This window comes from Bactrocera oleae, chromosome 6 (genome assembly GCF_042242935.1).
Source record: "Bactrocera oleae isolate idBacOlea1 chromosome 6, idBacOlea1, whole genome shotgun sequence".
Lineage (NCBI taxonomy): Eukaryota > Metazoa > Arthropoda > Insecta > Diptera > Tephritidae > Bactrocera > Bactrocera oleae.
Genome location: NC_091540.1, coordinates 403,256 through 428,922, shown reverse-complemented (window position 1 = coordinate 428,922; position 25,667 = coordinate 403,256). Strand labels below are relative to the sequence as shown.

Below are 25,667 nucleotides of genomic sequence, written 5' to 3'. Positions count from 1 at the left end.
CACCTGCTTGAAAGTTTGCAAGCAGACCATGGGATTGCCATATAATTAAGTTGAGGGTTCAATCAGACGGCCAAGATACCTCAAATTCGCTAGCATCCTTTATTACGAAATGATAATAAAAACATACATACATATGTATATACATACGAGAATACATATATATTAATAATCATAAATATTCTGTTTAGCAAGGACATTTGGCAAACTGAACATGGAAACATTAATTTATTAGAATTTAATTTTTTTGTGAGAGGCAGAAAATATACAAAATACATAATATCTATTTAACAAATATTAAAAAAAAATCAAATTTATGTTAAAAAATATTACAAAAATATAATATAGTAAAAAAATATATATACTGTATTTCTGAGATAAGCAATTGTATAAAAATAAGTTAGTCGTGGAGAAGTGGGTCATGCCAGTAACTCGAAAAAAATTGTGGGCTTAAAGCAGGCTTTATTTAATTAGTAAGGGAAAAAATATTCCCGATTCAATTCAATGTAGGAAATAGCGTTCGGGTCAATCAACTAAAAAACGACACCACTTTAAACGCGTTTTTCTCGAAACAAGATTTTTCAATGCAATTTCATTCGATTTTCTATTATTATTATAATTATTTTACTTCACACAACAACTTTAGGCTTATTGTACAGTTAACTTTACATATACACCAACATAACCGCACTTTTTCTTAAATTTATTAAACCATAAACACAAATAATAATAAATTAAATAATTTTCAACATTCATTCTTAAAATTTCCCGCAATCAAAATGTCATACGCTACATTAAAAATAAATACATTTCAACCGTGTAATAAGCAGCTGACAAATTAAGATGCTCGTAAAACATAAGTTCACGCAAATACACTCCGCAGCTGTCAGCAGCCCTTCTAGCACTTAAGACAGCAGACAAAAACAAAAAAATGCCATCCAAACAGCGAAAGCATGTCAAGTTAGACAAATTGGCTCAAATTATGTAGTGTCAGTCATTGATGGTCCAATACATTAATATAATACATACACATGTGTAGATTTCATAATTCACACTTCCCTACATATTTACAATGGCTAACACCCTTGATTGTGTATAAACATATGTAAGTGCTAAAAGAATATTAGTGCATATTTATCGAACTAAAAAAGTGACATACATAATATGTACATATGTAATTTCACTTGCTGCGAACTCATTGTCGCTTTTGCTATTGTTTATCTTTAGCTTTCACTAAGAGCTTTTGGCTGAACGCCAATACGGTCAATAGAAAATTTTAACCGCATGAGCTGGATAGTTTTCGAAATCTCTTTGTTATTGGTTTTTTAATTTAGCTACTTATTGAGAGACCTTCAACATTTTTTTCGTAATCTATTTACTCTCGTGATTACTTCATAACATAGATTAGCTTCTAGATACACATTTCTAAGTACATTGTATATTTTTATACCTTTTATACACTGGAAATAGTACTAAAAATCAACAATAAAATACTTAAGTTCAAGTCAAATTAAGGTTACTTAATAGGGAAAGCTTAATAAGGAGACGGTTCCGACAAATGTGCAGAAATGGGTGCAGAATGTGCAAAGAACGTGTGCAAAATTTCAGATCGATATCTCAAAAACTGACGAACTAGTTTGCGTATATACATAAATATCCATCGGTTATCTGAGTGACAATATTTGTTTCCAACAAAAACTCTAACAAATTCCAATTCATTTATAAGCAGCTTCTCGAATAATTCATTAATCTATTAGTTTATTTCTTTTTTCGCGTATTTTTAAATTAAAACAACAATAATAATCACATTTTACCTCTGCGCAGCTGTGTTGTTTTTGTTTATCACATTATTTTTCATATAGCAATAATGATAATAATATTTTTTTCAACAATTTTTATGCATCTCATTATTTAAGATATTTGCGAGATCTCTCTTGCTATGTTATTGTGCGTGTGTGTGATATTTTCATTACAGCGGCCATGGTCACACCAACACATACGAACACGAGCAACTATACAGTTAAAGCTGTTACGTTGCCGGCTGTCGAACAGCTATTGACCAATAGCGATCTTGTTTTTGGGGGCTCGACACCTCGCACTCCAGCCCACCCGCCTTCGCGTTCCATACAACCAGCCTGTGGTGGCGTCGCAGAACAGGTGTTAAATGAATGTGAAAAGAAATTTGCTTTGAACGGGTTTCTTACGTTAAAATAAGCTATCGACCGGCATGTGACAAATAGCGGGTTGAGCATGCGCGCTTCGACGTTTACTGCGTGCACAGACAAATGAAATATTTACATTTTGCATTTAAATTCAATGGTTGGTATATGTAAGTGGTTCTTATGATATAAAGATAACCAAGGAAAGTTGTCGTTAGACACTCGTTGCAACTAGCCACTATTCCTAGTAGTCGTTAAGGTTAAGGTTTTTTGATATAATAAATAGTTGGATATCTGAATAAAAAAATAATAAGCACATTTTAGCAACCATATTTTATTTTTCGTATTTTTTTAATTTCAATAAAAAATTTGATGAAGAAATTCTAATTCTGATGTTGGGGTTAAAAAGAAGAAAATTGCAAAATTTGAAAAAAACATAACATCAATTAACATTTTTTCGAAAAAAGCTTTTGACTTGTAATTTTTTTGAGACATACGTTTTTTTATGATTTTTTAAGAATTAATTTTTAAAAGTATTTTAAGCTCCTTAGAATTCCTTTATTTTTCTTTGCAGTCCTAAACCAAACCAAAATTTTATTAAATTGTTGTCAAATGGAATTATTTGTACGAGGTTTGTTCAAACATTTCGGCTAAATCACTGTAGTCGATATTCCAGCCGAAATGCTCCAATCGAAACCAAAAAAAAATCTTAAATAAATCTTCCAAAAAGCACCAACACAAGAGTTTTTAAATCATTTTTGAAATTTTTAAATACTTGTAAAATTTCTAAAACCCTGAAATTTACAAAACAAAACCACAAAAAAATAATACTATGTGAAAAATATTTGATCAAGATCTTAAACATCTAGCAAAGAAAGTGTAGGGTGTTTTTAAGTCAGCAGATGCATTAAACAAATATTGCTTATTCATTGTAAAATGCATGTTTTTCAGCGAATAAAATGTATAATTGATGTTTATTTATATTTTCATCATATTTTTAGAATTTAGTTGCGACTTTTTTTCTAAACCTTAAATTTTCCCATAAGGCAATGATTATGGGTATTTTCTATGAAAATAAAATCTGAAACAAGTCTTCAATACCACGTTACCCGGAGATGGGCAACACGTCTTTGAATACAAATTAACCACAAAAAAAATTTAAATATTTGGTTGCGAAATTTTTAGCGTTCCTAATTTTAGAAAATATTAATTTTTAAATATTTTAAAATATCTTATATTGGTATAATGTTATAACAACTTAAATATTACTATTCATAAGTAAACTATAGCAATTTAAATTTTACCCTTTACCCTAAAATATTAAGTAATTTATTTAGATTTTATTTTGCACTCGCTGAGGAATTCCGTGACTAAAGTATTGCTTTGACAAATGAAAATATCAGCAATATTTATGATCCCTGCAAAAATCATATGTGTATTATATACAGAAAAGGGCTCTTAAAATTATTCGAATATCCGGTTTGTAACTGCGACTTCTGCTGCGAGTATTTAAATAAAAATTGTTCTAAATCCAATTGAAATGACATTGTTTTGTTTTTTTGAATGAACGCTTACTAGTCGAATAGCGGACAGCGAACGGTTAGTCCAAAATGAGCGGTTAATTGAATAGTCGACAACTTACGACTATCCGGATAGTGCAAATCGAATATTATTATTCGAATAATGCCCTTTGCGGTTAATCCGGTTAATCGTTAAGTCGAATAACAAGAGCTCTAACACAGCGTTATTCAAAATAAAAACAATATTGGATTGAAAATGTGAAGCATCGGCAAGCAACCGTTGTCAGGACCAGATAAACAAAATACCCGTTTGAAATATTTAAATTAAGATTTCGAGCGCCGCAAACTCACCAACATACAAGTATACCCACATAGGTAGATTTGTATAATATACTAGTACTTATGTATTTACACGTGGATCTCACATACATACGCACATATATATATATATATATATTGCTAATGCAAATTTTTGCAGCCGTATATTAGCGAACTAATATTATACACTAACACGGGTTAGTAGATGTAGATGTGATGGTAGCTTCAGGATTATAACACTAAGCCCAGAAAGTTCGCAGCGGCTATATAAACCGTCTACCGTTTCGAAGATTGCTGTAGTTGCTGAAGAGTTAAGCTCAGTCACTGGAGTTCTAATTTCAACTATTTGATTTTTGTACTTTTATATAAAAGTGTTTTATTTTGTGTAAAACTGTGATTTTCGTGAGAATTTAGATATTTAAAATAAGTAAAAATGGTATGTTTGTTACATACAGTTATTATGTGATGAAAATATAAATAAAACAGAATTTTTGAGGAACAAAGATATATTTCCTCTAAATTAATTTCTAATCTGAAGAAAATTGAGTTTTTTCTAAAAATAAATTTTAGAAAGTTGTGCAATTTAATTTAATAATTCGCAAGAAAAAAAACAATTTTTTATTGCCCTGGATATTTTAGCAAGTTTTGATGTTTTCAAGTGTCCAGATAACAAATTTATTCATTAAAATATTGAATGTGCTCTGGTTTTTTATGATTATTGCATATTCTGATCAATTACCGGCTTGTTTGTAAAAAAATATTTTTCAAGTCATGATTGAGGTTCCACTCCCAGGCTTTCTACCGAAATATGCGAAAGGTGGAAGTGAATGGAAGGGTGAAACATCTACGCCAAAATTATTTTCTTAGCGATTAAATACATAATTAGGTAGTTGGGAATGATAAAGCAATTTTTCAACGTGGCGAACGTGGAAGGATATTGTTTAAAGTCATTTGTTGAAAATTTCCAAAGCTAAGTAAGTAAAAGTTGCTACTTAGCATATGTAATGGTTCTCAAATACGACAATTAATGACAGATACAGATTTGATCAAGGTCATAACTGTTTCAAAATTTTAAGATAGCAAAAGTTTTGTGTATATAGTCGAAAATTTCCTAAAGCACCTAATTATGAAGAAATTCTGAAAAAGAAGCTAACAAACTTTCAGACTCTAGGAGCAAATATGTGTAACAAGTTGGACTATCTTCGCAATCATATCGATACATTTTCGCATAATCTACGAAAATATAGTAAGGAACAGAAGAGAGCGATTTCACCAGGTTCTAAAATTAGGAACGCTAAAAATTTCGCAACCAAATATTTAAATTTTTTTTGTGGTTAATTTGTATTCAAAGACGTGTTGCCCATCTCCGGGTAACGTGGTATTGAAGACTTGTTTCAGATTTTATTTTCATAGAAAATACCCATAATCATTGCCTTATGGGAAAATTTAAGGTTTAGAAAAAAAGTCGCAACTAAATTCTAAAAATATGATGAAAATATAAATAAACATCAATTATACATTTTATTCGCTGAAAAACATGCATTTTACAATGAATAAGCAATATTTGTTTAATGCATCTGCTGACTTAAAAACACCCTACACTTTCTTTGCTAGATGTTTAAGATCTTGATCAAATATTTTTCACATAGTATTATTTTTTTGTGGTTTTGTTTTGTAAATTTCAGGGTTTTAGAAATTTTACAAGTATTTAAAAATTTCAAAAATGATTTAAAAACTCTTGTGTTGGTGCTTTTTGGAAGATTTATTTAAGATTTTTTTTTGGTTTCGATTGGAGCATTTCGGCTGGAATATCGACTACAGTGATTTAGCCGAAATGTTTGAACAAACCTCGTACAAATAATTCCATTTGACAACAATTTAATAAAATTTTGGTTTGGTTTAGGACTGCAAAGAAAAATAAAGGAATTCTAAGGAGCTTAAAATACTTTTAAAAATTAATTCTTAAAAAATCATAAAAAAACGTATGTCTCAAAAAAATTACAAGTCAAAAGCTTTTTTCGAAAAAATGTTAATTGATGTTATGTTTTTTTCAAATTTTGCAATTTTCTTCTTTTTAACCCCAACATCAGAATTAGAATTTCTTCATCAAATTTTTTATTGAAATTAAAAAAATACGAAAAATAAAATATGGTTGCTAAAATGTGCTTATTATTTTTTTATTCAGATATCCAACTATTTATTATATCAAAAAACCTTAACCTTAACGACTACTAGGAATAGTGGCTAGTTGCAACGAGTGTCTAACGACAACTTTCCTTGGTTATCTTTATATCATAAGAACCACTTACATATACCAACCATTGAATTTAAATGCAAAATGTAAATATTTCATTTGTCTGTGCACGCAGTAAACGTCGAAGCGCGCATGCTCAACCCGCTATTTGTCACATGCCGGTCGATAGCTTATTTTAACGTAAGAAACCCGTTCAAAGCAAATTTCTTTTCACATTCATTTAACACCTGTTCTGCGACGCCACCACAGGCTGGTTGTATGGAACGCGAAGGCGGGTGGGCTGGAGTGCGAGGTGTCGAGCCCCCAAAAACAAGATCGCTATTGGTCAATAGCTGTTCGACAGCCGGCAACGTAACAGCTTTAACTGTATAGTTGCTCGTGTTCGTATGTGTTGGTGTGACCATGGCCGCTGTAATGAAAATATCACACACACGCACAATAACATAGCAAGAGAGATCTCGCAAATATCTTAAATAATGAGATGCATAAAAATTGTTGAAAAAAATATTATTATCATTATTGCTATATGAAAAATAATGTGATAAACAAAAACAACACAGCTGCGCAGAGGTAAAATGTGATTATTATTGTTGTTTTAATTTAAAAATACGCGAAAAAAGAAATAAACTAATAGATTAATGAATTATTCGAGAAGCTGCTTATAAATGAATTGGAATTTGTTAGAGTTTTTGTTGGAAACAAATATTGTCACTCAGATAACCGATGGATATTTATGTATATACGCAAACTAGTTCGTCAGTTTTTGAGATATCGATCTGAAATTTTGCACACGTTCTTTGCACATTCTGCACCCATTTCTGCACATTTGTCGGAACCGTCTCCTTATTAAGCTTTCCCTATTAAGTAACCTTAATTTGACTTGAACTTAAGTATTTTATTGTTGATTTTTAGTACTATTTCCAGTGTATAAAAGGTATAAAAATATACAATGTACTTAGAAATGTGTATCTAGAAGCTAATCTATGTTATGAAGTAATCATAAATATTACTATTCATAAGTAAACTATAGCAATTTAAATTTTACCCTTTACCCTAAAATATTAAGTAATTTATTTAGATTTTATTTTGCACTCGCTGAGGAATTCCGTGACTAAAGTATTGCTTTGACAAATGAAAATATCAGCAATATTTATGATCCCTGCAAAAATCATATGTGTATTATATACAGAAAAGGGCTCTTAAAATTATTCGAATATCCGGTTTGTAACTGCGACTTCTGCTGCGAGTATTTAAATAAAAATTGTTCTAAATCCAATTGAAATGACATTGTTTTGTTTTTTTGAATGAACGCTTACTAGTCGAATAGCGGACAGCGAACGGTTAGTCCAAAATGAGCGGTTAATTGAATAGTCGACAACTTACGACTATCCGGATAGTGCAAATCGAATATTATTATTCGAATAATGCCCTTTGCGGTTAATCCGGTTAATCGTTAAGTCGAATAACAAGAGCTCTAACACAGCGTTATTCAAAATAAAAACAATATTGGATTGAAAATGTGAAGCATCGGCAAGCAACCGTTGTCAGGACCAGATAAACAAAATACCCGTTTGAAATATTTAAATTAAGATTTCGAGCGCCGCAAACTCACCAACATACAAGTATACCCACATAGGTAGATTTGTATAATATACTAGTACTTATGTATTTACACGTGGATCTCACATACATACGCACATATATATATATATATATATTGCTAATGCAAATTTTTGCAGCCGTATATTAGCGAACTAATATTATACACTAACACGGGTTAGTAGATGTAGATGTGATGGTAGCTTCAGGATTATAACACTAAGCCCAGAAAGTTCGCAGCGGCTATATAAACCGTCTACCGTTTCGAAGATTGCTGTAGTTGCTGAAGAGTTAAGCTCAGTCACTGGAGTTCTAATTTCAACTATTTGATTTTTGTACTTTTATATAAAAGTGTTTTATTTTGTGTAAAACTGTGATTTTCGTGAGAATTTAGATATTTAAAATAAGTAAAAATGGTATGTTTGTTACATACAGTTATTATGTGATGAAAATATAAATAAAACAGAATTTTTGAGGAACAAAGATATATTTCCTCTAAATTAATTTCTAATCTGAAGAAAATTGAGTTTTTTCTAAAAATAAATTTTAGAAAGTTGTGCAATTTAATTTAATAATTCGCAAGAAAAAAAACAATTTTTTATTGCCCTGGATATTTTAGCAAGTTTTGATGTTTTCAAGTGTCCAGATAACAAATTTATTCATTAAAATATTGAATGTGCTCTGGTTTTTTATGATTATTGCATATTCTGATCAATTACCGGCTTGTTTGTAAAAAAATATTTTTCAAGTCATGATTGAGGTTCCACTCCCAGGCTTTCTACCGAAATATGCGAAAGGTGGAAGTGAATGGAAGGGTGAAACATCTACGCCAAAATTATTTTCTTAGCGATTAAATACATAATTAGGTAGTTGGGAATGATAAAGCAATTTTTCAACGTGGCGAACGTGGAAGGATATTGTTTAAAGTCATTTGTTGAAAATTTCCAAAGCTAAGTAAGTAAAAGTTGCTACTTAGCATATGTAATGGTTCTCAAATACGACAATTAATGACAGATACAGATTTGATCAAGGTCATAACTGTTTCAAAATTTTAAGATAGCAAAAGTTTTGTGTATATAGTCGAAAATTTCCTAAAGCACCTAATTATGAAGAAATTCTGAAAAAGAAGCTAACAAACTTTCAGACTCTAGGAGCAAATATGTGTAACAAGTTGGACTATCTTCGCAATCATATCGATACATTTTCGCATAATCTACGAAAATATAGTAAGGAACAGAAGAGAGCGATTTCACCAGGTTCTAAAAGTGACGGGAGAAAAGTTCCAAAGTTGATGGAAGCGATACATGATGGCAGAATACTGCTGATCGTTAAAACGGTTCTTTTAAAGGAGTTTTATTGAAATATATATATGTTCTCGATATTTCTGTTTCTGTTTACTTCGTTTAATGTTTACTAAAATTATTGTATAAATAATTCTGTTATTTTGTGTCATGTTTTTTGATTTTTGAAATATTTACAACATGAAAATAAATATTTCAAAATAACCGAGAGATTTCAAAATGAGAGAGAGAGAGAGAGCAAATCGTTGACAGTTTAATGGACTGTGAGCACAGAAATAACGATCTTAGGCAACAAAACTACTGTGGACCAATCTTATTAACTTTTAAAAACATATAAAAATCCTTGAATACATTTTTTTAGTTATTTACCTAAAAATATATTATATTTTTTAAAATAAAATTATTGGTGAATACATTAAAGTATTGAAAGAGAGTTTTCGATCAAAATAAATCGATTTAGAGCTAATAAGATGACAAAACGCACAGGTCAACTAAATATCCAGCAATCAAAAATTATACAAAATTTAAATATTAATTCAAAAAATATTTTTTGAGTTTTTTTTTGTAATTTAAAAGGAAAATGTTGAAGAAATTTTATATATATTTTTTTAATATAGTTTGAAAGAAAATATTGAAAAATCTAAATGTTGGTATTTTTTAATATGTAATTAATTTTAAATAAAAAAAACTATTTATAAACTGTAATTTTATTATTGAACCACCAAATTTTAAATAAACTATATAAATATGTGTAACCTTACATTATTTTCTTTCATTTATTTTCTAGACATCATATACTGATAAAGGACCCAAGGTAATTAAAAAAGCTACTTAGACTGTAAAAATATTATAAACAAAATTTTCAATAAAAATAAAATTTTTTTCTCAATAATTTCATTACACAACTTTCAGCCGCTTTTTGGTAAATTTCTTAGTTTCGATCATTTGACCTTCTTCGTGGGTAATGCCAAACAGGCTGCCAGTTTCTACACAACACGTTTCGGCTTCACGCATGTAGGCTATCGTGGCTTAGAGACAGGGCATCGTCGTCTAGCCCAACATGCGGTCAAACAGAATCGTATCATCTTCGTTTTTGTATCTGCCTACAATGTCGATGATGCTGAACATGGTCAACATCTAATGAAACACGGTGATGGTGTAAAGGATGTGGCATTTGAGGTAGAAAATTTAGAAGCGATTTTCAAATACGCGAAGGAACGCGGTGCTGAAGTAGTACGCGAAATTTGGGAGGAGAAGGATGAATATGGTGTCGTGCGCTTTGCTACTATAAAAACAGTGAGTGCAAGCCAGATATTGAATTTTGTTAATAAAAAAGCGAAATTTTCTCTTTAGTGTAGAATTTATTACAATTTATTACAATTTGCTGTAATTTTCTGTTTGAATTTCAAATATTATTCATCTTCTCTTTGCATAGTATGGCGACACAACACACACCTTTGTCGATCGCACTAAATATAACGGTAAATTTTTACCCGGCTTTGTAACACCGCCCGTCGACAATCTTCTACAAGGTTTGCCATCCACCAAACTCGATTTTATCGACCACGTTGTAGGTAATCAACCTGACTTACAAATGGAGAGTGTTGCCGCTTGGTACGAACGTGTTTTGCAATTTCATCGTTTCTGGTCAGTGGATGATTCGCAAATACACACTGACTACTCAGCCTTACGTTCAATTGTAATGGCCAATTACCAGGAGAATGTTAAGATGCCCATCAATGAGCCGGCCAAGGGTAAGAAGAAGTCACAGATTCAGGAGTATGTGGAGTACTATGGTGGCGCTGGAGTGCAACATATTGCGCTCAATACTAGCGATATTATAACGGCAGTGCGTAATTTACGCGCTCGTGGTTTAGAATTTCTTACAATACCTAGTTCGTACTATGATATTTTGGAGGAAAACTTAAAAAGCAGTCGCACCAAAATCAAGGAAGACATGCAACTGCTTAAGGAATTGAATATTTTAATCGATTATGACGATAATGGATATCTGTTGCAAATATTCTCGAAAAATCTGCAAGATAGACCCACACTATTCATTGAAGTCATTCAGCGACACAATCACAATGTAAGTTTAAAGCAAGCAATTTTAAATAACTTTTGTAGCATTAGGGTGATACGGAAAAGTTTTCATAGGCAATTGTAATATAATTATATGTTGCTGAGAGATAAATTGCTAATACTTGAAAAGATATAAAAAAATATGCTTCGTTTGCACCAAAGCTTCCACAAATAGAAAAGATTCCACACAACAACTTGATTTTGTTCGGTCAGTTTCTATACCAGTTTTTGATATCGTGGTCCGATCTGGAAATCTCTTCAGGTATTGTAGTCTTGTCTTGGAAAACAATCTCGGCTAAATTTTTGAGTAAAAAAATTTGAGCAGAAAATTTGCAAAAGTTTAGAGCGATGTCTCAAAACCTGAGAGACTAGTTCGCGTATATACATACCGTTTTTAAAAATTCAACCACGCCCCTCTTCCCAACCTCAGATCGCCTGTAAATTATTTTTCCCTTATGAAAGACTAATCTGTCTTCTAAATATTGCTTTTATTGCCTTTAAATAATAATCAATTCTTTCTTTTAAGGGTTTCGGTGCCGGCAACTTTAAGTCACTCTTCACAGCTATCGAAATCGAACAGGCAAAACGTGGCAACTTATAGAACTCATATGGGAATTTAAATTCCAAAAATATATACATACATACATTCAATTACAAAGTTAGTAAAAACGTATATTATAAGTCATTAACAATACAATAATAAAAATAATAATATTAAAACTACCTGAGCGCCGTAAATTTCTACGATTTATTGCTACTACGCTTCCGTTGTATAAACGGATCTTCTAAAAGTGTTTTGTTACGTGGATCATTTTCGGGAAACGATGGCATCAAAGGATTCCAGTAATTTGGTGGCGTAGTTGGTATGTGATCTTTCGCAGTGCGGTGACGTGTACAGCGTCGAAGGTGCGTCTCAATTTCCGACAAACTCATATTGCTGCCCATAAAGTCGATATACTAATAAGATGCAAGTAAAAAAAAAACAATTATTATTTATAAATTGTCTTCAAAAATATTTGTAAAAAAATAAAATTCACTTCAATTACTTTTTGACATTCATCACAATCGATATTGAAGCGTTCTTTGATCGAAAATTTCGCTTCAGGTAGCTTTGAAAGATGTGGTTTCAAATCAACTGCTCTCGCCTTCTTTTTCGAGGTGGTTTTCAGCGATTCTGCTTTTACATACTCTTCTTCTGGCTCCTCTTCCCATTCGGCTAACATTGCCGCCGCCAACTCGGTGGCTAAATTTTCACTACTTGTTTTTTCTTTTTTAACGACAACACTTGTCTTTTTTACATGATTTTGGGCTGCTTGTTGTGTCGTCAACTTTCCAAATTTCGTCCTACTTTCTGCTCTGTGCTCGCTATCATCTGATTCATCTAAACAAATTAATGGTGGCGCTGTGGGAGTTATAGCCAAAACACTATCAGATTTATCTGTTTCGTTGGGCATTAGTTCAAAAATGTTTGTGTCATACATTTTCTTAACATTTTGTTTTATTGCCCTATTTTCGTTTGATTTTTTTACATTCTCATCATCGTCATCTTCGCTACTGAATGGGAATATATCGTCAGTATCATTGGAAAACGTTGGAAAGGCTAGCGTTTTTTGTGTCGTAGTGGAGGATACATGAGATTTTGTTGGCGATAATAAAAAATTTTGTGCATCACTCACATTTTCCGGAGAAGTTGAAATGCTACCCTGTTAATGGCAAAATATAAGTTTATAAGCATTAGCAAAAACGCAATATACACAAATATATAAAAATTGTAATTAACTGTGGCTTACATTTTTTACTTTATTTGATTTCATAGAGACCATTTGGGTTAACCGCGACTGTCTTAATTTTCGTTCGCCACTTTTATTCAATGACATCAGGCTACGTTTGCGTATTACCTCATCCATATTACTAGCGCTTCGTTTTAACACAGCTTTTCGCTCTTCACTCTTCTTGTCCTTTTCCAGCCAATCCGAGCGGTTGGATTGCAACTTCCCTTTTGATTTTAACAGTTTGCTATCATCTTCATTTGATACTGGATTTTGTTCACGAAGTTTATGCACATAGGAATCGTTATACAAAGTTTTACCGACACGGCCGCGCGCTTTTAGAAAACCTAATGCACTTTGGTTTTCATTGTTGTTTCTTGATTTGCATGTCGGCGATGTGTTGTGCTGTAAAACACTGTCAATGCCAATCAAAAAGCGATTCGGACTACTTAGCTGCTCGGAGGCCGGTAATATTTCCTGAAGATGTTGTGCGGGACTTAAAACGCAAGATGATTCCATATTTAATTGTTCGCTATCCATAGCCATATTCAGAAATGCGGGCGAGCCATCGCTTATTGTAGTTCGATCTGCGTCACTTTTGGTAGGTGTAGTAATTCTGGTAACACCCAATATATCTGTGTCTATGAGGTTTCGATCCAGAGGCGTATATAAAATAGATTCCTTTTTGTATTGTGTTGATTGCTTGTGTTTCTCTTCAAATAATTTTGTTTGAAGCTGCTTACAGTTATTATCAAGTTCTACAATCTTACTGCGCTCTTTCAAACAGTGGTTTTGTAAAGCTGTGAATTCAATAAAAAGCAATTTGGAGTTTTCTAAATAAATACCCAAAAAAGGGAGAAACTTACCATACACATAGTCCGTGAATTCTTTCATTATGTTTTCACATTTTTTAACATATAAATCAACCCAGCCCCTATCAGTTAAATCAAAATCAGTTTTATGGGGAGCCATGTGGAATGTGAACTAAAAAATTACAATTTTTCGTGTAAAAACATAAAAAGACAAATTTTCTGCAGAGAACGTTTTTGTTGAATATTTTACATTCTCTGCTGGTTGGACCTTCTCTATATTTTACATTCTCTGGTTTTAATCTCCACTAAGTGCTTCCAAGTAGAATTAATAGCACCACACAGCTGTTTTTAACATTTATGGATTGACAGCTGAAAATGTGAATTTATCACAGATTTGTAGAAATATTCACCTAAAATTTATAGTTTTTAATATAAAAACATTTATAAATAATCGTTATAAAGTTAATAAAAAATACCAAAATGGCGCATCTACGCGAATCGGCCGAAAAGGCATTAAAAATGCTGCGTACCTTACCGCGTGTACAAATTGGTAATATACGTCCAAATCCGAACTCTAAGAAAAATGTAAATACTATAAAACTTATTTTATTAAATAAAATCATCATGTTAAAAACAATAACTTGTTCATATAGACAAAGCGTGGACGTGCTCAGCATAGTGGCGATAAACACGGCGCTGGCAACAAAGGTTCCGGTCAGCGACAAAATTACATGCGGCTTGGTTATGAAACAGGCAACAATCCCTTTTATTTGCGTTTCCCCTACGAACCATATTACAAAGGCCATCATTTACGTCGACAATACCCCCCTTTATCGCTGTTACAGCTCCAAGTTTTGTTGGATACCAATCGTATTGATCCCAAACAACCCATTGACATCACAACTCTATGTAATACAGGGCTCCTACATCTGCAACCTGCTAGCATGGAATATGGTTTTCAATTGACAGACGATGGAATTGATCGGTTTAAAGCAAAAATATGTATTGAAGTGCAACATGCCAAGGAGTCGGTGATAGCAGCCATTGAAAAAAATGGTGGTGTCATACGTACCGCTTATTATGACCCCAGAAGCTTACAGGTGTGCATATATGAATTCACTGTACACAATATTTTCTATTATAATTATTATAATTTATAAAGGCTATGGTGAACCCACAAAAGTGGTTCGAGAAGGGTGAACCTATCCCAAGACGTTTGTTACCACCACAAGATGCCGTCGAATACTACGCTTCCGCTAAAAATCGTGGTTACCTTGCTGATCCTGAGGAGATAAGCAAAGAACGACTAGTATTGGCACAAAAGTATGGTTATGAACTTCCACGAATTGAAGATGATCCCGACTATGAAATGTTGATAAGCCAAAAAGATGCGCGTCAAATATTCTATGGACTAGAACCCGGTTGGGTTATAGGACTTCGAGATAAAATTATAGTAAAATCAAAAGGTTTCCCTAAAGAGCGAGCAAATACAGAGGCGAAAGGAGAGGAAACTGAATAAAACAATTGCCATGATCAGTTTGTACCGCTATACATTTGTTAATTGACAGTGTTCTGTTATAAAAATAAACTCTAATAAGCCTTTTAAAAATTAGCGAAAATCTTTTGTTTTAAGTTATTTATTATTAGGCGTGTTTCAGCATAATTTTCATTCATATGTTGCCAATATTTTTTTAGAATGGAAAAATTGTAAATATCCCAAATTCGTTTATGGAGTCCAATTTAAAAAAAAACTATAATTATAATTTAAATACTAAATTCCGATACGCAAATTTGTTTGCTAAGTTTTACCTATTCTATAATATAGTAGAATTAAAGGGTTATATATTACTCAAAATGTCTTCATATGAACACTTGTTTAGCTGATAAACTATCCATGAATGGTTTCACTACAGCGCTTGTAGCAAAGCAAAATATCAAACCAAATGTAATGGAAATGGGTAGAGCTGGCAAAGCTTTGCGCCAAATAGCCAACAATAAAAGTGTTAAGCAAAGTCCAATTAATATCGCCACAAAACAGGCAATGGTAGTGATCCAATCGCCATAGCTCGATGCCTTACCAACTAATACAGAGTAGAAAATAAAATCGCCAAGTCCAAGTTTGATGCCACCTAAAATAAGGTATGTATTAATGTACTCGTTAAAATAAACTCATGAATATCTATGAAAACTTACGTTCTTGTGCCTCGAAGGTTGATGTGGGTCTATTTGTAGTAGTTGTTGTGCGATATTCCGTCGAACGATTGGCGTTTTGTCCATTGCTAGCTTGTACTTCAATTTGCCGACTCGACACACGTTCAGCATGGCTTTCTGTCCATTCTTGAGTAAAACCGGCTTCTATAATAAAATTAGGTAAGTTTCATTTCTTTTTTTTTTTAGTTATGATGAAAATTATGTAGACATGTTTCGTAAAAATCGCGCTACAATTATGTACAAAGAAAATGAGAAAATGAGCTTTAACTACTTATAACCTATCACATGCAAAATATAATTACAAATAGCGAATCAAACATGTTTGTACTTGCAACCAAAACAAAATATGAACTACCACAAACCACCAAATTGTTCGTTTTACTTCCAAAAAGCGCAATAAATAAAATTTAAAAAATTGATTTAAATACCATTTCCGTGGGTTTTAAATGTGACTAGAGGCATACCTTCGGCGGCCTGGGCTGCGTCGTCATTCACCACATTACTGGCATTACCTGTGCGACGTGCCGGGCCGGCGGAGGAAGAAGCATGCTCCTCAGTTTGTTGAACGCCATTCTCAATGCCCTCAACACCCCTGTCATTGCTTTCGTTAGTCGCAGCATCGACGACGGCATATAAAACAGTTGCTAATGAAAATATGAATAAAACGCGGAGATAAAGACTTTTTGCAAATAAGTTATCAATTTTTATACATGATAGCTTACATGAATATATTAAAGCCGGAAATATTTGTTCATTGCGTTCCTGTGCAGTTTCTACCAGAATACGCAAAGGCCCTTTTGGCGAAAGTACAGCAATCAAATCTGGAAATTAAATTTTTTCTTTTATTTCATACGGTTTCTAACACTTTCACATTTCAAACTTACCCCAAATAGATATGGCCGCCAAAACTGCCCATGCTGTCCACTCTGGTAAATATTTAATGAATACCAATGCCATTAAAGCCGCAACAAATATGAGATAACCCTGTTGTAAACGTAAAGGACCTTGCCAATGTATAGCCATCATGCCAGCGATTCCAAAATTCCACAATATTAATATCGTTGTGGGATAGTCCATAGGTATATTATAAGCGCGTAGCACCTCTCTAAAACAAAGATTAATGTAAATACGCAGAGAGGTATAAGAAATTAGCACAACTTACTCCAGATACAAAAAACTGAAAATGAAGAGTAGCATAAACGATGAGAGAATCAACCAGCCGTGTATGATTTTGTAGCAACGCTTCTTATACAAAACAATTAATAAAATTGTCATTACAACAACCACAGCCATAAGGATCATTGAATTTGCCAAAGCATTCCACAATTTAACGCCAGGATCGGGAGATTTTTCATGAAAAGGTGTATATAAACTGGAAAATAAATATATACTAATAAAAAATAATGTGAATAGTTTTCGTTATATTTACAGATAAACATCAGTTTCCGAATAGAAACTTATGGCATTTATTGTGGCCACCACAACAAGCATACAAAGAGAGACCGGTACGAACAATTTAATCACATGTTGTGCACCATATTTTAATCCCTCTTCATCTAATTCTTCATTAGTTGCTTGATAAGGTGCGTTGTTAGAGCTGCCTGTTGCTCCAGCATTTGCCTGTGAAGCGGTGGGCCTGCTTCGTTGTCTAGCCGGTCGTACGACGACATTGGGCACATCTAAGATAGCCTACAAATATACATATAATCACAAAAGATACAAAATCTATTGACATGGTATTCGCTATCGTACCCCATCTATTTGATCATTAGCTCCATAATTGATATTTTGCCGTTTCCTTTGTTCCACACTACCACTACCGTTCAGACGCGTGCTGCTGCCTGCGCCGACGTGTCCGTCCATTAGTGGCGTGTGTTCACTCAAAAAGTCTTCGCGACCTGACGCCGTTTTGTAATAATATATTCGCACTTTACAGACCTACAATTAGGTACCACTTGCTATTAAACAAGTGGATTAATAATGTCAAAAAGAGATTTCTCAAATAATATTTTGCATAATGTGTTTTAGATCAAAGCCAACACCATTTATTCCGTAATTGTATGCACTAAAATTAATGTATTGTTGCAAGAATGCACTTATCAAAATTGTGAGTCAGTAGAGAAATTTCGTAAACGAATAAAATAAAAGGGGAATTAAAGCAGCTGTAACACAGGGTCGTATTTCTTAAGCATAATCACGCTTGTATAAAAGTAGGAATTGTTATCTAAACTTTTAATCTTTATTTCCCATGTCCATTTTCATATCATTTCAATTGCTTTGTGTATTTAATTATTAGTCTATAGTTTATGTGAAACTATTCGTAATTGATTAATTTATATATATACTGAATTTCTATTTCATTTCACGCAGCATACGTTCTAATTCAGAAAAATAAGTTGTTTTTATCGAAATGGTGTAGAAAATTGTGCCACCCTTAAACCATTGTATAAGCCTACAAGTAGCCAAAGAATCAGCTGTTTTCCTATGTGTGTGAAACAGCCGTGATCACCTGATCGAATATGCCTTTTTTGACACAGAGTTTTAAATAAAAGGTTTTAGTGTAACAATTTGCACGTAAAATGGAAATATCTGGAAAACTATACGTTTGTGGCGCCAATAGTTATATATATTCGTGATCTGGAAAATCTCCTCTATCCAACCATACCCCTCTTAACCCTGAAATCGTGGGATGCTAAACTAAAGTTTTCCCATTGCTTTTCCTCACCACCTCTGAGGTTGTAATATAGGCGCGTTACAGACCTTTTTTGGGTGTTTGTTTCCCCAGGACTACACCGGTAAACTAAGAATTTAAATATTCAACAGACAAAGAATTTTCACTCACAAAAACATAAACATGTAAGTTAAAAAAGATAAAATTGGAAACATTTAATAATATTTCAATACAATAAATAATAATTTAAATAATACTATGTAAATTTAATCTTTAGGAATTAAAACAACCGAAAAATATTTTAATATGGAATAAAAACATTCTTAAAGGTATTAATTTTAAAACATAACACGGCAACACACTAGAGCAGATTTCTGTCATTTGATCGTTTTAGTAGTAGAATATTGGTTGGCAACCCGTACAAAGTGTGATTTTAGTAGCAGAATATTGGTTGGCAACTCGTACCAAGTGTGATTTTAATAGTAGAATTTTCGAGGCAACCCGTACCAAGTGGGATATTTTTGCGTGTGTTTAGTGAAAATCTTAGGATTGGCTACTTGTAGATTTATACAATGATTTTAAGAAAGGTCAAATTTTTGATCGTACTGTTTATTACCACTCGTTGTTTACGCTTTAGCGAGTAGCTGTTGAAATTTTAAAAATGTTCAATTAGTGAGAATTTGAGTTCGACTTTTGTTAGTTAGCAATTTTACAATATTTCAGTTAAATCAAATTAACATAGCATTAAACTACTGAATGCATTGCGAATAATTAGCCAGTATGTTAAATGAAGAATTGTTCACAGAGCCATGCTTGGAACGACATTTTTCAGGACATTGCTCTAGCATAACTCAGGTCCGGTTTAGTCCTTGTGGCCAACGTTTGGCCACTAGCTCCTTAGACCTCTCCGTAATTTTATGGGATTTAAAACAAGCTGCTCGCTGCATACGCTTTAGCGCACATTCCGGTGCTGTATACAATGTTTGTTGGTCTCCTAAATCTAATTTAGTAGCATCGGCAAGCAAAGATCGTACAGTGAAAATTTGGGAACCAAAGATACGTGGAGTTTCTGGGGAATTTTTAGCACATAGCAAAGCTGTTCGAAGTGTAGATTTTGATCCTAGTGGAACTATGGTAGGAACTTAAATATAAATTTATTTCTGTGATTTTTCAAATATATTTCTGTAGCTTATCACGGCTTCAGATGACAAAACTTTGAAGTTATGGAAAGTCGCACAACGGAAATTCTTAACTTCATTCACCGGACACAACAATTGGGTGCGTGCAGCTAAGTTCAGTCCTAATGGCCAATTAATAGCATCTTGTGGTGATGATAAATCACTAAGAATTTTCGACGTCACGTCAGGGGAATGTGTGCGTACTTTCACCGAAGAACGTGGCATGGGTCGACAAGTAGCCTGGCATCCAGACGGGAATTTAGTAGCTGTTGCGTTAAGCTGTAATCGTGTAAAAATATTTGACATTGCCGAAGGTGAATTAATTCAATTATATCAAGTACATTCGGCGCCAGTTAATGATTTAGCTTTCCATCCAAATGGAAACTTTTTACTAACTGGAGGTGATGACGACACTATACGACTATTAGATTTACTAGAAGGCCGACCCATTTATACACTGACAGGTCACACTGATAAAGTTTGTGCTGTCGCATTCTCACCGGACGGACAGCATTTCGCTTCGGCAGGAGAAGATCGCCAGGTTCGAACTTAAGAAATGAATACGCATTTTTTTTAATTCATATATTTATTTTTATAGTTACTCGTTTGGAAATCAAATTTACATACATTTGATACGAATAGTTTCCGAAGCAAGCAAGCTTCTTTCCAAAAAGAAAACAACGTTAGTTGTCATGCTGCCACACCGCATAACTCGGTTGTAGATACAGAATCAAAAGTTTGTGATGACAGCATTTTAATTGACCCACGTCATTCAGTGGCATATAAGATGCGTGATGAAAATTTTCAGGTTCTTGATAGTCAATACACCACAGCAAAACAACAATCAGTAAGCAGCTTTACTACATCACTCCGAAAACAACACGAAACCTTAGACAAGTTAGAAACAGACGCAAATGCTGATAGCATCAGTTACAACAGCAACAGCAGCACCTCACTACTACACATGCCAAATAATCCAACCAATAGTTGCAATAACGACGTCAACGAAGAGCACGGCGCACCTAGCAAATATTTTTAATTTGGACTTATTTATCCGTATTTTCTTAAGTTTGAATTTCGGCTGCTACTAGTTTTGATCTATGACAAATACACACTTTCATACATACCACGAAGTAATTGATTCTTCATATTTTTTCAATAACTACTTTTTATTATTATTTATTTAATTTTTCACACCGGATTTGCTCCGCATAATATCCTTGGCACGTACAATATTTAACCCTTTTAATTTGTCAATAAAATATTTTTATAATAATTGTGTTGTGTTTGTAATCATAGGTATTTAACATAGCGATATTCCAATGTGCTTCGACGCAAACTTCAAACGAAGACTATTTGCAGCGAGAATTGAACGCACTTCAGACGCAGTTAGGGGAAATTGTGGTAACATTGCGAGAGCTGGAACAACGTATTATATGCATAGAAAATAAATAATGCACCGTACACAATTATGCATGCATTTTCAGAAAGCCTGACATTCACATTTTGTCATATATTACAGATAATAAGCAATTATATTAATGTATTTCATTATTTGGCATATGGGTTCAAGTTGATATCTAATTGAATAAATTGTACTTTTAAGTTTTAATTATTTAATTGAAAATATTTTCTTAAACGAACTACAATATTTAAATGCATGCATTAGATTATATCTATTCGATTCAAAATTTTTTACTTGCGTTATTTTGTTTAAAATTTACAATTAATATTGAATAAAACTTTTTTTATAGAAGTAGGTTTTTGTAAATATCAGTGTTCGAATATTATTCAATAATTCAACACGACAGTTGATGTTTTTTTTTTTGTTGTTTCGGTAAATATATTTAAAATTTGTGTATTTACTCTAGTATAGTTAGTAATTAATTAAACACGAGCTTTGACAGCAAGAAAAGAGATTTAAATTCTTCGTAGTTTATAATAATGTGTTTAATTTTAAAGTGTGTGTACAGCTATTTCTTTTATTTTTAATTTTATATTTCATAATATTTATCTACACTTCCTGAAATTTAATTTCTATGTTCGTTTCAAACGATTTAAAAAGATTACAATGTAATTGCCAATGTAGATTTCAGCTTGCTCTCGACTTATCAATACTTTGTTGTATATCCGCCTTTAAACTTCCATTTTCAATTTGGCAATCTTACGGAACTTACAAAAAAGTTCATTTCATTCCTTTACCCCAACGTATTGAGTCGCTTTGCCAGTCTTCTTAATCGTCTCCAGCAATTCATCGGCTGTCAAATTCGATGTCACCAACACCGTTTTGGAATCGAGATCAATAGTGATCTTCTCAACTTTTTCCGCTGTGCAAAGAAAAAATATTTTATACATTAGCAATATTATATAAGGAGATTGATGCTACAAATAACTTAAATTATATCTGCTCATTTACTTTTGTAATTTTTTTATAATTCCTGGACAAAGCATCAGATAAGAAAAACTGTTGTCAGGGCCGACAATTTTGAGCATATGGGTTACATACAGATATACATTATACACACGAATATATTTTACTTATTTTTATGCTTATAATTTTGCGATTTATGTGATCAATTTGTAATCCCAATTAATTAATTAGTGCTGACACTAATACTTTGTGAACTTATTTACACATAATCGAAGTCTGCCTGCTTCGACGTAGGACAATAGTCGTAGATATATATCATACATATGTACATACCTGCATTATTTTGCTTTGCTACTAATTAGAATAGGCACTTGTTATCCTTATTTTCACCCCCGGAAAACACTTACCTCCCAGCTTGTTTAAGACCCGCTCGACACTGTTTGCACATCCTGAACAGGTCATTTCCACTTTAAATTCGTGTACCTTAAAGAAAATTACTAACGTTTTTAGTGTACATTTATTACAAAACTCCGACTTACTGGCATGTTGTTAGTCCGTGCACTGTGTGACGAAGACGATGTCGTTTGCAGATATAATTGCGGGAAATTCAACAGATTGGCTATTTTTCAACTGCTTTGCAGGCACTATACTATTTTTTTAATTGATTATTTTCCAAAATAAATTTTGCAAATAACTAGCTGTGAGCTCAAAGCTTTTCTAATGGAACAGTTCAATCAACAATAGCAAATGAACACACTAAATAGAGTGCACAGACCACAAAGACGACGAAAGCTGCAACGATGGCAAATATGAAAGATAATTTTGTTTGAGCTTAGTAACAATTTCTTGGTGACAGTCGACTATTTTAAATTGGCACTAGAGATGTGGAGCAAGGTATTGACATAAATCCACTTCTTAAATTTATCGATAAGATTGTTAGTTTATCCGTAAATTGTACAATAGTGAAAGAGCTAGTTATGGATATTAAAATAACGAAAACCGTGGTAAATATTTTGGACCATTTTTATATTCCAAGAATATGCTATTCAATTTATTATTTTAACAATTACATTATAATAACGGATCATAATTACATAAAGTACAATAGTAATCAGATTATCGATATTATTTTTTAGATTGATGAGAAATACCATCTCCAAAATGCTTAAGATTGCCTCTTCTGCTTAAAAAGATATATGGCATTTATTTGTAATTATGAATAGTCATTACTAAAAAATATAAAATTTTGAATTTGAATACAATACTTTTATAAAGTGCAATATAACGTTAAAGCTCGAGTATAAATAACATATTTTTGTTCAATTAAATAAGAGGTAGCATTTAATTCAATTCCGGGTATTTGAAATATAATATATAACAGAGAACGTATATTTTATTAATAAGAGTACTATTTTTTACAGTTAATTAATAACTATTTCAACTACTTTCTTTGTTTAGTAATTCAGAAAAACTAGTATTTAATTAAAAATCCTGTCTATCGGTTACATTCATATGAGTTAATATATCTCATATATGCACAATTTATTTATTAATTATTTTTCACCTGTAACTGTCTATGCTATGTGGTAATAAAAATAGATTAATACCAAGTAGAAGTATGTATAAAATAATTTGTTAATATTAACTTTGAAATGATTTTATCCTTTCAGTCTAAAAATTACAAACACATAACAGTTTCCATTATCTAGTATCTCCCAAAACCTTTTAAGAAATTACAATTCAGTATTTATTTATATTGAAGAGGCGAACACCATGGAATTGTGGTAGTTTGGGCAGGGTGACCAGCACAAGTGAAATAAAATTTGCAATAAAATGATCAGGATCATTTCTTGTATAGATGCAGGTTAACAAAAATCTAAGGCATAAACAGTCGAAAATTAACTTGTAAAAATTAGCTATGATTTACATATAATTACTCACAGTACAATCGGAACAGCTGTAAGAAACTTGCGCGTTGCTGTAAACTGTTCACCATCATCAATTTGTTCCCAATGAGTTAAACGACGTGCACCATCATTTTCAATGCTTAACCAAGGTGCTCCCTTTATTAAGTGCAAAAAGTATAAATGTGCCTGTAATGTGATAATAAAAGTGAAAATTGTTTGGTGAACTTGTAGTTAAGGTAAATTATTATTAATTCTAAATACATACCGCATTGTGCAGCAGGTTTGTAATAGTCCAAGCCATTGGAATGCTAATAAATGGAACCGACAATAGAATTAAGTGTACTGTCAGCACACCTAAGCCATAGGCCAACCACATCCCACGCGCACCCAACCATGTAGCATTGGGGTTTGGCTCACCATGACCACCAGCAATTGCCGTCATACTTGAATCTTGAAAAATTTAAACAATTATTTGACTTTTGCGTGTTGTATTTAAGAAACTCGTAAACTTTCGTCTTGACTAATTTGTAATCAGATAACAGCTGGGTTTAAGGCATTGTATAAATCTACAAGTAGCCAATCCTAAGATTTTCACTAAACACACGCAAAAATATCCCACTTGGTACGGGTTGCCTCGAAAATTCTACTATTAAAATCACACTTGGTACGGGTTGCCAACCAATATTCTGCTACTAAAATCACACTTTGTACGGGTTGCCAACCAATATTCTACTACTAAAACGATCAAATGACAGAAATCTGCTCTAGTGTGTTGCCGTGTTATGTTTTAAAATTAATACCTTAAAGAATGTTTTTATTCCATATTAAAATATTTTTCGGTTGTTTTAATTCCAAAAGATTAAATTTACATAGTATTATTTTAATTATTATTTATTGTATTGAAATATTATTAAATGTTTCAAATTTTATCTTTTTTAACTTACATGTTTATGTTTTTGTGAGTGAAAATTCTTTGTCTGTTGAATATTTAAATTCTTAGTTTACCGGTGTAGTCCTGGGGAAACAAACACCCAAAAAAGGTCTGTAACGCGCCTATATTACAACCTCAGAGGTGGTGAGGAAAAGCAATGGGAAAACTTTAGTTTAGCATCCCACGATTTCAGGGTTAAGAGGGGTATGGTTGGATAGAGGAGATTCTCCAGATCACGAATATATATAACTATTGGCGCCACAAACGTATAGTTTTCCAGATATTTCCATTTTACATGCAAATTGTTACACTACAACCTTTTATTTAAAACTCTGTGTCAAAAAAAGGCATATTCGATTAGATGATCACGGCTGTTTCACACACATAGGAAAACAGCTGATTCTTTGGCTACTTGTAGGCTTATACAATGCTTAAAATGCTTGAACGCTCTGAAACACTTAAGACAGAGCAGAGAACGTAAAATCAGAGAACTCAAACAGCTATTATTCTTTACTTGCTTCAAATATTCATATGTCCATATGTGAATATTCTTGAAATTGCCTTATTTCATTCGCAGGTCCAAATAT

The 25,667-nt window shown here is 32.6% G+C and overlaps 7 protein-coding genes across 13 annotated transcripts; 3 read left to right on the top strand and 4 right to left on the bottom strand.

The window, feature by feature from the left end:
* The first annotated feature begins 8,121 nt into the window (after window positions 1-8,121).
* On the top strand, window positions 8,122-12,299 carry Hpd (4-hydroxyphenylpyruvate dioxygenase). The gene is made up of 5 exons (XM_036358474.2): window positions 8,122-8,263; window positions 9,936-9,962; window positions 10,061-10,444; window positions 10,584-11,237; window positions 11,757-12,299. Exons 1-5 carry the CDS (start codon window positions 8,261-8,263, stop codon window positions 11,829-11,831), a joined length of 1,143 nt encoding a protein of 380 aa, XP_036214367.2. The 5' UTR covers window positions 8,122-8,260; the 3' UTR covers window positions 11,832-12,299.
* Window positions 11,700-14,087, bottom strand: CtIP (CTBP-interacting protein). Its single transcript, XM_070111858.1, has 4 exons — window positions 13,866-14,087; window positions 13,021-13,799; window positions 12,277-12,933; window positions 11,700-12,187 (listed from the first exon to the last, which is right to left on the bottom strand). Exons 1-4 carry the CDS (start codon window positions 13,969-13,971, stop codon window positions 11,972-11,974), a joined length of 1,758 nt encoding a protein of 585 aa, XP_069967959.1. The 5' UTR covers window positions 13,972-14,087; the 3' UTR covers window positions 11,700-11,971.
* A 49-nt stretch (window positions 14,088-14,136) lies between these two features.
* On the top strand, window positions 14,137-15,430 carry mRpL15 (mitochondrial ribosomal protein L15). Its single transcript, XM_014240448.3, has 3 exons — window positions 14,137-14,396; window positions 14,465-14,911; window positions 14,974-15,430. Exons 1-3 carry the CDS (start codon window positions 14,292-14,294, stop codon window positions 15,328-15,330), a joined length of 909 nt encoding a protein of 302 aa, XP_014095923.1. The 5' UTR covers window positions 14,137-14,291; the 3' UTR covers window positions 15,331-15,430.
* A 2-nt stretch (window positions 15,431-15,432) lies between these two features.
* Psn (presenilin) lies at window positions 15,433-18,169 on the bottom strand. 6 transcript variants are annotated; one of them, XM_070111859.1, is made up of 8 exons: window positions 17,775-18,169; window positions 17,452-17,711; window positions 17,185-17,394; window positions 16,907-17,127; window positions 16,745-16,843; window positions 16,451-16,666; window positions 16,005-16,163; window positions 15,433-15,940 (listed from the first exon to the last, which is right to left on the bottom strand). In XM_070111859.1, exons 1-8 carry the CDS (start codon window positions 17,883-17,885, stop codon window positions 15,672-15,674), a joined length of 1,545 nt encoding a protein of 514 aa, XP_069967960.1. In that variant the 5' UTR covers window positions 17,886-18,169; the 3' UTR covers window positions 15,433-15,671. The 6 variants fall into 6 exon arrangements, with proteins under 6 accessions (XP_069967960.1, XP_014095920.2, XP_069967962.1 ...); XM_014240445.3 differs by having other exon boundaries at window positions 16,005-16,166; window positions 17,775-18,168; XM_070111861.1 differs by having other exon boundaries at window positions 16,487-16,666; window positions 17,775-18,168.
* Window positions 18,170-19,251: 1,082 nt separating this feature from the next.
* Poc1 (Proteome of centrioles 1) lies at window positions 19,252-21,459 on the top strand. 2 transcript variants are annotated; one of them, XM_070111864.1, is made up of 4 exons: window positions 19,252-19,827; window positions 19,882-20,412; window positions 20,470-20,764; window positions 21,175-21,459. In XM_070111864.1, the coding sequence occupies exons 1-4, from the start codon at window positions 19,474-19,476 to the stop codon at window positions 21,324-21,326; spliced, it is 1,332 nt and encodes a 443-aa protein (XP_069967965.1). In that variant the 5' UTR covers window positions 19,252-19,473; the 3' UTR covers window positions 21,327-21,459. The 2 variants fall into 2 exon arrangements, with proteins under 2 accessions (XP_069967965.1, XP_014095929.2); XM_014240454.3 differs by lacking the exon at window positions 21,175-21,459 and having other exon boundaries at window positions 19,262-19,827; window positions 20,470-21,147.
* Window positions 21,460-21,796: 337 nt separating this feature from the next.
* On the bottom strand, window positions 21,797-23,130 carry Atox1 (Antioxidant 1 copper chaperone). Its single transcript, XM_014240457.3, is given in 3 exon segments — window positions 21,797-22,198; window positions 22,650-22,725; window positions 22,782-23,130. Coding segments are annotated over 3 exon segments (273 nt in total). The 5' UTR covers window positions 22,788-23,130; the 3' UTR covers window positions 21,797-22,007.
* A 608-nt stretch (window positions 23,131-23,738) lies between these two features.
* ORMDL (Orosomucoid 1-like) lies at window positions 23,739-24,786 on the bottom strand. Its single transcript, XM_014240455.3, has 3 exons — window positions 24,415-24,786; window positions 24,184-24,335; window positions 23,739-24,118 (listed from the first exon to the last, which is right to left on the bottom strand). Exons 1-3 carry the CDS (start codon window positions 24,589-24,591, stop codon window positions 23,983-23,985), a joined length of 465 nt encoding a protein of 154 aa, XP_014095930.1. The 5' UTR covers window positions 24,592-24,786; the 3' UTR covers window positions 23,739-23,982.
* Window positions 24,787-25,667: the final 881 nt, after the last annotated feature.